Below are 13525 nucleotides of genomic sequence, written 5' to 3' on the forward strand. Positions count from 1 at the left end.
CTCAGGAGGTAAAAATTGGGGATTTCAAGGAGTTTCTTGGAAGCCATAGCAGCCTCTATCACCTTTGCCTAAGACCATGGTGACGGACAAGTCAAATAACTTTGACCTTCAAAGATGTGTCTTGGATGACTAGGATGATCGACAAGAACAAGGAGTATTGCACGTGAGCATGGGAAGGAAAAAATAATAATAAAAACAATTGTGTTATGCTTGTCTTACACAGTAGCAAATGCAGCCTCTAACTAGCAACCTCGGCAGCCCAGAGTGGCCAACACCACCATGCCGAACAAATAACTATAAATCAGAGAGTCCCTTCTCACCCACCAAGCAGAAATACTGGATGTCAAATACATCAGAGTAGTGGGTCTTTAGTACAGACTAATCACGCCTACTTTGCAGAGGGAAGTGAAGGTGCTTGAAACTATCAATATATTCCTGGAGTTGTTTGTACACTTAAAAACAGGGGAGTTGGTTCCCTTCCTAGCCTTTAATGAGCTACACATTTTCATTTTTAACATACACACTTTGAGAGATTATCAGAAGAGTTTAAATGCTTCAGAAGAATAATGCCCCTTGATTTTCAATTTGTGCTCCTGCTTCTCATAGGTGCTTCTGAAAACTAGGTCAGGTCTATGATGTATATTTTAAATTTTGCAGTACTTGTAGGAGAAAATAAAATACCTTAGTGCATCATTTGGCTGAAGACATCTTCAGAATAAACAATAAGATTATCCAAAAATACTATGTCAAATTGTTTCAAAAGAAAAACAAAACATGGCTGCTTCACGTTTGGAATATACACTCATATATTATTAAGATGTCAATCACATACCAAGCTAAAGGAGGGGACTGCTCTTTTACATTTACACATAGCCATTTTCTCTTCTCCCACTGCGACATTTTGGCACAACAGAGAATATATCAAAACACTAACGGTCCCCAAACTCACCCAAAATTCAGGCACTGAAAAACATCAACTAGAAGCAAAATTAATTATTTAAGGAAAATGATTTGCTTGCAAAGGGATGAAAATACCTCCAGAGGTGCTGATTTTTTTTTTTTTGAGACAGAGCACAAGAAAATTAGAAACTGTTGATGTCTGTGGTTTTTTTGCTATGGGAAACAATTAATAACTTTTCAACCATTATGGCTATAAAAGAAAAGTTAGCAGAAAGAGTAATTTTTCCTTTAGAAAGTGTTCCCAAGAGATATAAACGTCTAAGCACCAACTCATTTATGATTAAATGAAAACATGACTTTCTGTCTTCATATTCAAGGTTGAACACACTTTTTACTTAAAAATATCCCAGTGCTGTGGAACTGATGTCAAAGGCTTTTCTCTGCAGTAATTCACACCAATTCTTGGCCACCAGAGCAAAGGGGCTGCGTCTTTCAGCCTCCTTCTTCACAAACTAATCATCTCATATTTCAACACCATCGAATACTGTGTTTTGCATCTGGATTAATATAACCTGACATTTTGCGGTCCTTAACTCCTTTCTAGTTAAAGATACACTGACCTCCCATAATCAGCAAAGACTGGGAAAGCTCCTCTAGAATGGAGAGAGCCGAGAACTTTATAAGACTCTATGGACACCGAGACGATCGTCACGTGAGTTCTTATTTGAAACAGACGACATTGTACAGGCCCCTTCTGAATTCGACCAAGATTTAGTATCAAGGACATCTTGGAGCAAAGGTTCCTTCCGCTGCTTAAGTACTTCTTCACACAATGTACATCTCCCTTGCTTTGAGCATGGCCTTGCTGGTATCGTTCACTGTTCTCGGAGTTCTTGTATTAGGAAAGAGCAAACAGTTGTTCCCTGTTCACAGATTGCAGTCCTCTCATGATTTCACATACTTTTCAGAACCCTTCACCATATTTTTTTCAGGCTGGGAAATCCTAGTCTAACTGTTCTTCCAATGAAAACCCTCCTATACCTCCAACCTTCCTTGCTGCCTTTCCATATCCTAGTTCTACCATGACCTTCTCAAGGTGGGTGTCCCAGGACTGCACAGATTCAAATATACCAGGGATTTTATCCATGATGTAACCACAGCCTCACATTTGCTCTGTATACTTCCCCTAGTAAATTCTAATGTTGCATTTGCTTTCTTCACTGATAAGGCCCGAGCTGATACTTGAAATCACAGAATGCCAGACTGGTTTGGGTTGGAAGGGACCTCACAGCCCATCCAGTCCCACCCCTGCCATGGGCAGGGACACCCTCCACTAGCCCAGCTTGCCCAAAGCCCCATCCAACCTGGCCTTGAACACTGCCAGGGAGCCAGGGGCAGCCACAGCTTCTCTGGGCAACCTGTGCCAGGGCCTCACCACCCTCACAGGGAAGAATTTCTGCCTCAGATCTCATCTCCATCTCCCCTCCTGCAGCTTCAGGCCATTCCCCTTGTCCTGTCACTCCCTGCCCTTGTCACCAGTCCCTCTCCAGCTTTCATTTGTTTCAAGATCATTATAACTCCAAGAACTTGACCCCAAATCATGGTCAGGTCAGTCCCTATCACTGCCTATACCTTTCTGAATTTTCTCTCCCCAGCGTATACTTAAATCCACTGACTACATCTTGTGCACTCGCATTATTTCAAATGCCTTCTGCGGTTTTCCATAGGTGGCCTTCATCTTTATGACCACAAAACAGCTATGAGCTTGTAACCTCGCTTCCCCCCCCATCTTTACAGATCGTTTATGAATATATTGAGCCGCGCAGACTCCAGCAGAGATCCCTCCAGACGACTGCCTATTCTCATTTCCACCTCTTGTCTCCTGAGTCCAATCCATAAACTGAGCTGAAGACTTTCAGTTTTTCTCAAAATACATTGACAAACAATCACGTTCCATTCCCACTGAGCTATGCAAGAGCCACTCAGAGGTCAGGAGATGGAAGAGGTAATTCAGAACCATGTAAAAGCACAGTGAAAAGGTGGCATCCATATGAATTTCATCTCCTCAGATATGCTGAGGCGCCATTACCCATTTGGAAGTAAACATTCAAGAAAAGACTTCAATTATTTTCCCTTTTTTTGCCCCAGGGAGAGACGATAGGACTGACCTTAATGTGTCTGTTCATTGCAGTAGACTGAGCAGCTCGAACTAAACCTTCTAATTCGGCACCACTGAAGTTTTTAGTCTCAACTGCCAGTTCTGCAATGTCCACATCTTCAGCCAGCAGCTGGTGCTCCCGCATCCGAACCGTGTGGATATGAAGAATCTGAAATCGACCCTTCTCGTCCGGCAAGCCTGAGATTTTAAACAGAATGCATGTCAATCAGCGCCTCAGCACAGCAACTGCAGCAAAGCCTTTCCCTCTCCTCAACAGTCATACTTCCAAAGGCTCTTTCTCACCCTGAGCAATTCATCCTTACAAGCAGAATATTTGACAATGCTTTTTGTTTAAGAACATTCAATTACACGAATTGCCCTTGGCAAATTGATTAGTACCACTGCCAAACTAGAGAGAAAAAACGTAAGGTTTAGTTTCTTTCCTCAGGGTTCAAGTTAGTTGCTCTCAGGCTTCCATACCAGGAATTCACCTTACACAAAGGCAATCACGTCAGTCCCTTGGCATCCCTAAACCCAGTTTCTACCTTACAATTATCAATAGAACAGTTTGGGTGGGAAGGGACCTCAAAGCCCATCTAGTTCCACCCCCTGCCATGGGCAGGGACACCCTCCACTAGCCCAGCTTGCCCAAAGCCCCATCCAACCTGGCCTTGAACACTGCCAGGGAGCCAGGGGCAGCCACAGCTTCTCTGGGCAACCCATGCCAGGGCCTCACCACCCTTATTGTAAAACATTTCTTCCTTATATTCAATGTAAACCTGCCCTCTGTCAGTTGGAAACAGTTGCCCCTTGTCCTGTCACTACAGGCCGTGGTAAAGTCTTTCTTCATCTTATAAGCCCCCTTTAAGTACTGAACAACCGCAATAAGGTCTCCCCGGAGCTTTCTCTTCTCCAGGATGAACCACCCCAACTCTCTCATGGCAGAGCTACTCCAGCCCTCTGACCATTTCTGTGGCCTCCTCTGGATCCTCTCCAACAGCCCCATGTCTGTCTTGTGCTGGGGAGCCCAGAGCTGGATGCAGAATTCCAGGGGGTCTCACAAGAGCAGAGTAGAAGCAGAGAATCATCGCCCTCAACCTGCTGGCCAAACTTTGAATGCAGCCCAGGATACAATTGGCTCTCTGGACCGTAAGTGCACATTGCTGGCTCATGCCCAGTTTGTCAACCACCAGTACCCCCAAGTCCTCCTCCACAGAGCTGCTCTCAGTCCATCCATCCTCAGGCCTGTGCTAACGCTGGGGACTGCCCCGACCTTGAGCCACTGACTGTAACTCTTTGGACACGGCCACCCAGCCAATTCCTTATCCCTCTATCAGTCCATCCATCAAACTCCTTCTCTCCAATTTATTGGCAAGAATGTTGTGGGTGGTCAAGATAAATGACATCTGTAGCTCGTCCCTTATCCACGAACACAGTCACTCCACTAGATTAGTCACGCACAATTTGACCCTTGTGAAGCCATGCTGGCAGTCTCTAATCACCTCCCTGTCTTCCACATGTTTCGACACACCTTCCAGGAGGATCTGTTCCATGATCTTACTGGGCACTGAGATGAGGCCAACTGGTCGGTAGTTCCCACAGACTCTTGTTTAAAATGGGTGCGATATTCCCTTCTCTCCTGTCCAGGACTTTGCCTGACTGCCATGACTTTTCAAACATGATAGGCAGTAGCTCAACGGCTGCATCAGCCAACTCCCTCAGGACCCTGGGGTGCATCTTGTCAAGTCCCATGCACTTGTGTATGGTCAGGTTCCTCAGGTGGCCTCAAAACTGGTCTGCTTTTACGACGGGAGGGACTTTGTTTCCCAGTCCCAGACTTAAGAAGTGTGGGAAAAGCAGCTGCCAGTGAAAATAAGAGGGGAAAATAATAAATGTTGAAGACCTCAGCCTTCTCCATGTCGTTCCTCACATCCTTTGCCAAATTCAGCTCCAACTGTGCCTCACCTTTCCCGATCCCATCCCTACACATCCTGGCAGTGTCCCTATATTCTTCCCTGGATACACATCCCTGGTTCCACTGCCTGTGCATTTCCTCCTTACACTTTGGTTTGACCAGGAGGTCCTTACTGACCTATGCTGGTCTCCTACCTTCCTTCCACAATTTCTTACACGTGGAAATCGGGAACTCTTGCGTGCCAAGAAAAATGTTCCTAAAGAGCTGCCAGCTCTGTTCTGCTCCTTCATCCCCAAGAACAGTTTCCCAGGGGGTCCCATCCACTAATTACCTAATCAACTGGAAGTTCACTCTCCTAAAATTCAGCATCTTGACTTTCCTCTTCACCTGGCCCACACCATTCTCATACAATGTTCATTTTCTCTGACTGAGGTGGTAACTTCCCAGTTTGCACCTTAGCAAGTCCCTCCTAAAATGCATGTAATAGAAGATACAGAAAAGCCTTTTCTTAAAAGAAAGTGTAACAAGCCAGTCTGGCACATCATCATCTTGGTAAAACCATGCTGTTCTCGAGCTCACTTTCCAACCTACCCTCACAGCCTTTACTACAAGGATCTGATAATTTGCACTGATTAGTATTAGTGCTGAGGGTATGCGAAAAGACATTTTAAAATGTGCAGAGTCCCCAGCAGTGTTCAGTCCTCATCATCTGATAATTTATTCTAGGGATGTCTTGCTCAATCTCTGGAATTTACTTGATTTAATTAACTTTTGACAACTAAAGATGCAAGTACTACATTTGCAGTGCAATCAATCTCACCTATGTTTACTAATTACAGTTGCTATTTGACATTTGTTTTCAAGTATGAGATTGTTCAAAGGTGACTGTCATTGTGGCTACACTTCCTCATCCCTAAAACACACACTCTTTATTGAGCCTTTCCTTCAATTCCTTGTAGCTGTGTTAGTTTGTAAAGACTGTATTTGCCAGTGCTAATTTTTTCTCACCGCTGTTCATCAGTCTGACTTCTAGTAATTCTCTATGCACCGCTATACGCTTCTTTACCAAATTTTCCTTTTTTGTGTATTGTGCCAGGAACAGTATTTCTCAATATTTCTTCCTGCACCTAGCAAATGCATGTCTCTTAAGTCTGCAGCACGTTTGTAGCCACCCATGCTGTCTGTGCTCCACAAGCTCTTTAAATCCCAGCTAGTGCTCTAGTTGAATCTCTAGTCCTCACATCTTGCAAGAGCTACATGCACAGTAATGCCTGATATAAACTGTTTCCTACAGTACGCAAGGACAGTATTAACTCTGGAGCATCAGCTCACTGCCTGGGCTACCTCTGCACTTCTTTCTTTTGCCTAAAATCTTTCCTTTTCAGCTACCACAAAAACTCTTTCCTGTTTCTGGCTCTTTCAAAGAGTGACGTTACCTATTAAGGATAAGAGAAAAAATCCCTGGTGAGCTCTTATGGCTACATTGATAGATCAGATTTCAAGCGTTTCCTCACAATTCAGAGCAGCATAGACAATTACAATTTTGCCTGCCACTAGTGTGATATATGATTTTTAGGGCTATATGGACATTTTCATCTAATTTTCTGCAGCTGAAAGGAAATGGACCATGTTAATGCTCATGGCCCTGCCTGTTCCTTTTTTGTGACTCCCTACAGTTTGAAAATTTTTACCTTTACAATAGCCGGTGCCTAGCTCAGAGCATAGAAAATATTTTGTGACATTTGTACGTCTCTGGAAGGCTGGGGAAAATGTTTTATGAGCTCTTCCAAATTACCCATCTGAAACTGCATTTCCAATCTTTAAATTAAACACAGAACTCAATTTGAGTTTCTCACTGCAAGACAGGATCATTAAGCTTTTAATCAGTCCCAGGCTATTCTCCAAGCATTCAAACTTTCTTCAGTGAATTGTTAACCTCGGAACGGAGCACCACAGTCCAGTCACCCTTTAGACTCCACCATGATGTTTACCGATCAAGCTTCTGATTGCAAATGCAAAGTCAGAGACTTGGTTTTGTGAATCTAAGATGATCTGGGCTTAATTTCTTAATAAACTACATTATCAGATATTCCATTATTTAATCTGCGTTGGTGTCACGCAGATGCATACAATTACAAAAGCCCCTTCCAAATCACTGACAGACAGCGTTCTTTCCCAGCCCACTAGAGTAAAAGGCTAACAGCTCTTTGGCCCACTTTTACTTCTGTTGATGCAAATAATCCAGACCTGCTGATTTCAGAAGACAATAGCCAATGCTAACTAACATTTGCAGTTCCTGCAGTGAAAGTCACTGTTCTCACTTCGTGCAAATGAAATGATCTGTACTTCCTCCAAGTCAGGAATTGCTCGCACATTGTGCTTGCTGGCTCTACACGTTCAACAGTTCCACAGTTTCCACCTAGGAATGATCTAGTGCCATTACTTGGCTCCTTTCATTCACGCCAGAGATTCCAGGTCCTGCCTGCCCGTACCTATCCATTCTGCTGGACAGAAAACTGATCTCAGGTCAACCGCTTATCAGTAGGTAAGTCTAAAATGGTGTTTTAATTGGCCGATTAAATTTACATGTAATATTATGGAGGGAGCTGCATGAAGTTTAGCACCTACGCCATCCTGGTTAATTGTTCACATTATGATACATATTTGCTTTATGTGTGAGCTTATCTACTGCGATATGCTAGTTTGCTTACCAATCTCCATTTTCACCTCCAGTCTCCCCGGTCTCAGCAGAGCCTCATCAATCAGGTCAGGTCTGTTGGTCATTCCTAAATTCAAAGTTAAAAGCAAAATAAGCATGATTTGAGCTTATTAAGTGGGTCTCCAGCTCCTGAATACAGCCTCTAGAGCTGATACCTCAAAGAGTCTCAAGAAAACAGACAGAAGACACCCATCTCCAGAAATACTGGAAAAGTCATGACCTGAAGTAGAGTCAGGGCAACAGGGATCAAGCCTCTATCTGTGAGGTATCTGCAGGGCTCAGAACAACAAGAAACACAGCTAGAGAAGCCTCACTCCTTCATACGCCGATACATCAATGCACAAAATCATAGAATCATTTACGTTGGAAAAGACCTTTAAGGTCATTGAGTCCAACCATAATATGCTTATCATTCCTTGCAAGTTTTCTTAAACCATGAAACACTTGTTAACAAAAGCTAAAGAAGGAAATTATTGAAAGCAGCAATATCAGCTGATTGCAGCACCATCTTCCTTTAAATCTGCTACTGATGCTTGTTAAATAGCAGTCATTCAGTTTGGATCAATCCAAGCAGATTCTGTACCAGTAATTATAACGGAGTTGACCTGCAGCGAGCAAAATATCAGCAGTTTTCAACCAGATCCCATACCAGAGACAGTAAGCACCATCATACCAATCACTAGGATGTTATTGAGCTGCTCCACTCCATCAATTTTCGACAGCAACTGGTTTACGACGGTATCATGGACTCCAGTGCTACCTGCCATGCTTCCTCTCTGCTTGCAGATTGCATCAATCTCATCAAAAATGATGATGTGCACACCACTGTTTGCTCCAAGCTATTGGAAAGAAAAAACATGTCAGGAATGCCACATGTCATCACTGAAAGCAATCCAAACAAAACAGTAACTTCTCAACAAGCTCGGCCATGGAGATACAGAACACTGATACCTCCGAGCATTTTTAGTACCAGGTTACGTACGTATCAGACTCTTTTCCAGAGTAACACCTTGCCATCCTCCAAAATGGGGTGGTTAGTGGGCTTTGCCCAAGCGTAGGATTTCACGGCTGACATCAGTAAGAGAAGCGGTGTTTCATGGAAAAGGACTAGGCTGAACAAGAAAAGCACAAACCCAAAGCTGGAACGCACAGCTCAAAGGGTCACAGTACTCCGTAGCTGGGAAAGCCCTCTGAAGGGGAGATGGAGAACAAAGCGCATCTCTGGAGGGATGCCCCCAGTGTGGGAAATACCCTAGGTTGTACTAAAGTTAGTAAATATACAGTTTGCCAGAGTAGCTTTGTTCTTAATATTTTTAAGGAGTCCACTCGTTCAGGGCCAATCAGGAGCAGAACTGCTTATTTCCAGGTTCACTCAAAGGTGAAGCAGTTGCAGCTGCTAAGAGAACAGGATAGTTTTTGTGACCGTATTATGAATATTTTTCCCTTCAAATTCCACCTCTAAAACATCTTTTGTGGCCAGCAGAGACCATGTTAACACTGGGTAAATGTGCTGTCCCTGGCAATCTGCCCCAGACACAAGTCATTACAATACCAACCTTTTTGAGACCTTTTTAATCTCGCAACTTGTCATCAGGACCATCCCCTCCAGCCAATATAAAGTCTATTTTAACAGGTGTGTTATTGCAAAGGAAAAGCAGCTCACAGCTTTCAGGTACATTGCAACAACCAGAGAGGAGGATATTGTTTACTTCAGTACGAGTTACCATGCAGAATTGACTTATTGATTAGTAAATCTTTTGCAGAAGAAAATTAAAGGATTTCAAGCCATTAGCAAAATCTACAGTCTTGTTAGGTGTAATTAAAGAGATACAGTGTCCTTTGCTCATGTCTTCTGAAAAGACTTCCCTATATTTAACTGTGACTTGTATTTTCTTTACCAGAAAATCTTATCAAGATTAAGTGATCCACAGCAGAGAAAAATTACCATAGCACACATGAAGTAAGTATTTACACCTTCAAACTGAAGACTGGGCTTTTGATAGCCAGCTAATGTAATGGATAAAAAAACAAGTTTGGAAAACATAGAGTTTATATCTCCACTTCTAGTTTCAAAGATCTATACTCTCTAGTTTTGAGATACTTCTCATCCACTAGTTTTCTGCTGAGAAAAATTAACGATGTATTGACCATAACACTTCAAGGATTATAATATCCTTATACTAATAAGCCTGTACCCTAAAAAGCTGAAACCGTGAAAGCTTATTTGAAATCTATCCTGTGTTATGTGCCACCTGTATTTAGTAGCAAAAATCCAAATAGATTAATTATGTCTCCCCCAGAAAAAAAAGAGAAAAGAAAAAAAGAGCAAAATTTTTGCAATCCTACTTTTAGCACTTTCTGAGCAGGTGACACACCGCGTAACACAAAGCATAGCCGGATGGGCCCTACTGCATTACTTTCAAATAACTCTGCACGGAATTTAAACAAACTGTCCATCTTCAGCACAGCCAGTGAGAAGACCAGCTCCCTTTTCAGGTTCTAAGACTCTTTTTTCAACTGACATTGCGTGAATCTGTAGAACACTAATATTCAGTGACTTGCAAGGAATAACTATAATCACAAGCTAAGCAGTGACTCAGTCTTTTAACGCAAGCAGCAATTTTCTGATTATAAAACCTCCTTTCCGGTCATTCTCTAGGCACATTCATACTGACCATGCTATTTATATTTGCATTACCCTTCTTTGTTCTTCTTCTGCATCAGCAAACAGCTTGCGGATGTTGGCCTCAGATTCACCCACGTATTTATTGAGGATTTCTGGACCGTTGACCACCTTTGGTTCTCTGGCATTCAGCATCTTGCCAATCTGTCTCGCCATAAGTGTTTTACCACAGCCTGGAGGTCCGTACAAGAGAATGCCTTTCACATGCTTGCAGCCTAGAACAAGAGAGAACAAGTTTAGAAAGCAAATTTACGATGGAAACAGCAATATAGTAAAGAGGGAATTGCTGCTTACAGTAGGGGTGCTTCTACAGGGATCTGGCAGAGATGCGCATCAGCCTTAGCTCTTCTCGGTGCCTTTATCAGTGAAATTCAAACACAGAATCGCCAGACTGGATCCAAGTCGTTCCAATGATCTGGCAACGGCCAGGAAAAATAACCCACGGAACAGCACAAATGTTCTCCCATGCGTTAGGCATGCTAAGTTAATAGCTAAGAACTGAAAGCCTGAAGTAGAGCTTCTGGTTAGTAGCACAAAGCAACAGAGATCGCTTGGTAAACCGGTGAAAAACACACTTTTCAGTGCAACAAAACCCAAGAGTGGGTCCTAGGGATGCTGATCATCCCCAGGCAGCGAGGGGCTGCAAATACTTTTTTTTACATCATCGTATGCGCTGAACACCAAGCAAAGCTGTACTAGCAGGTTAGGACAAGCATGTACTGCACCCAGTTCAACTCTCTCTTCTAGAGGGACATGCGGTGCCTACGAAGGTAGCCTTCCTTCACAGGGAGTTTCAACTGAGTTTAGTTTTCAGGTATGTAAGGAAAATGAAGCACCAGATCCTCAAAGTTACTCAACTGATGGTGAGCTCCCAGTATAGACATAGATCAAACACATTAATCTGAATTCTTGAATGAGAAAACGAGGAATATAATGTAATAATGCCTAACTTTTTACCCCTGTGTTGGGCTTTAATGAGTCCCATGTAATACATCTAGTTCTGATTCCAAGTTTATAGGACAAATATTGAGAAAACTGGAAAAGGCTTCTAAGAACCACTAGAACTATCAGAGGCCCAAAAAGCTTGACCTGTAACTAGGAAGACCTGAAACATTCTAATTTATTCAAATAACAGGACTTTTGATCACTGTGCATGAGAACTGGCATTTACATTCTCTCCTCAAGGGAAACAGGATACAACGGTTGCAAACTAATGCTGGACACGGACACGTCCCGGTCAGCAACAGGCACGAGTCTCCTAAGTGTGCAGGCAAGTCCTCAGAGAGGTTCCCAGGTGTGAACAAGAAAGGTTCTCCTGAAGGATTCATGACATTTTGCATATACAGCTTGTAAGCCCCAGATATATTTTATCAACTGTCTGAATATCCTTATGCCTGAATATTTCATGTTCTGCCTTATACTATGCTAAGAGAGGTCATGGTACCAGCACCTGCCTATGATGAAGTTTGTTTTATTCATTTAATGGGACCATCAGCATTTAGACAAGATCTAGCCAGAGAGAAAAAGTAACTGCATCAAGACAAAACCTTTTTCCTGGGAGCAATCCGAAGGGGCTGGTGTTGGAAAACCCTGAAATAGGAGAGCAGAGATCGTGTATCAGCACCAAGTTTGAAACACTGAGCACCAGACTCAGGGAAAGCCTCAAAGAAGTAGAAAGCCACAGTTCCATAGCAGAGGCATCTAGCTACAAAAACAGCAAAGGAAAATAGAAGTTACGTAGAGAAGACAAGAAACAGGAGCTGTATACTGCCCAATTTAAGACACATGTAGAAGACAGATCAGGAGCTGAACGAGTTTGGATACTGTCTGGTCACAAAGTGGTGAGGAAATTGAAGAGAGAAATATAGAACTTGTTATTGTCTAGACCCTTGTATTTCCAGCAGACCTCCTTTTTCTATTTTCCAGTTGATATTGAAGACCAAAGAGTAAACACAGAACTATGAGTAAACATTTAATTTCAACATTTAGGACACAGCGGGTATTTCAGTAATTTGTTTCTTCCTAAACAACTTCAAGCACAATAAAAAGTATTACCTCCTCACTGTATGTCCTCACTTTGCCCATGGAAAAGAAAGATGTGCAGATAGCAAAACACCCAGCCTACACAGACTCCAGGATGTCCTTCACAAGTTTTAGGCCATCTGGGCCACACACAGCACCAACAAGTTGACAGACTCCTGCATTCACTGCCCCTCCTCTAGAGTGACTCATGTCACCCTCACCAACCAGGCCGGTGAGGACATCCCAAGGAAGGAGACCTTGAGGAAGCCACTGGGAATCAGCACATTTAGAATCTGCCTCAACAAAAATCTCGACTTTGAACATATATGTTTAATTACAGAGTTAGGGAATTCAGTAGCACCTCCTCCTTTTCTCTTGCTCCATCTGATTGCTGCACACAATCCCTACACAGACAAGCGAGGGAAACAAGACATCATTATAGTTGAAGATAAACTCCTATGTTTTGTTTCAAGAAAATTTATCTAAAACCCGAGAAATCTTGAAGTGTTAATTGTTTGAGGCAAAAAGCAACACATTACTTAGTGGAAACTGTTCCATGCCACAGATGACATTCACAATGCATTGGTTTTATACTACATTCTTGCAGTTTGACTTTTCTAAGGGTGCAAACCATCCAACAAGAGTCCTGCAGTGCTTAAGATACACAGTAAAAGCAAAAACCAAAAAAGTAGCAAATCGATGGCACAGAGCTCAGACTTAGGAGGACCCAAATTGAGTTTCTACCATCATCAAAAGTTTAACACGCTTGGGCACATGGAGTTATTTGTCACCCACGTGGAATGACTTCCCTCCTAGTTTCCGGCTTGGCTCAGCTACGTGGTAGGTTCACCCCATACAACAGAGTCCTCAGGGCTGCACAGCAGTGTTCTGCCTTTAAAAAACATACTTTTCTCCTTTATTAACTTACTGATAGTAAGTGATTTCATTTATTCCCAAGTAGTGATAAAACAATTAATTTCAATCTGAATAATTACTCAATACAAAATAATTTCTGTTAGCCACTTTGTCTCAGGTTGTTCATACACTGAAATGTTTCAGGAGAACATTGCTACAAAGAGGGTCTCATTCGTATCAAAACCCTGGAGAGCAATAGCGCTGCATGGAGTA

The 13525-nt window shown here is 42.7% G+C and overlaps 1 protein-coding gene across 3 annotated transcripts in view; it reads right to left on the reverse strand.

The window, feature by feature from the left end:
• Positions 1 to 13525, reverse strand: part of NSF (N-ethylmaleimide sensitive factor, vesicle fusing ATPase) — an 83138-nt gene that overhangs the window by 26172 nt on the left and 43441 nt on the right. For all 3 annotated transcript variants that reach the window (XM_054801701.1, XM_054801702.1, XM_054801703.1), the window contains exons 9-12: positions 10391 to 10590; positions 8366 to 8531; positions 7685 to 7759; positions 3069 to 3256 (exon numbers count right to left, since the gene is read on the reverse strand). In XM_054801701.1, coding sequence (XP_054657676.1) covers positions 3069 to 3256; positions 7685 to 7759; positions 8366 to 8531; positions 10391 to 10590 — 629 coding nt within the window. The remainder of the gene's footprint in view (positions 1 to 3068; positions 3257 to 7684; positions 7760 to 8365; positions 8532 to 10390; positions 10591 to 13525) is intronic.

The sequence above is a fragment of the Grus americana genome, chromosome 22, assembly GCF_028858705.1.
Source record: "Grus americana isolate bGruAme1 chromosome 22, bGruAme1.mat, whole genome shotgun sequence".
Lineage (NCBI taxonomy): Eukaryota > Metazoa > Chordata > Aves > Gruiformes > Gruidae > Grus > Grus americana.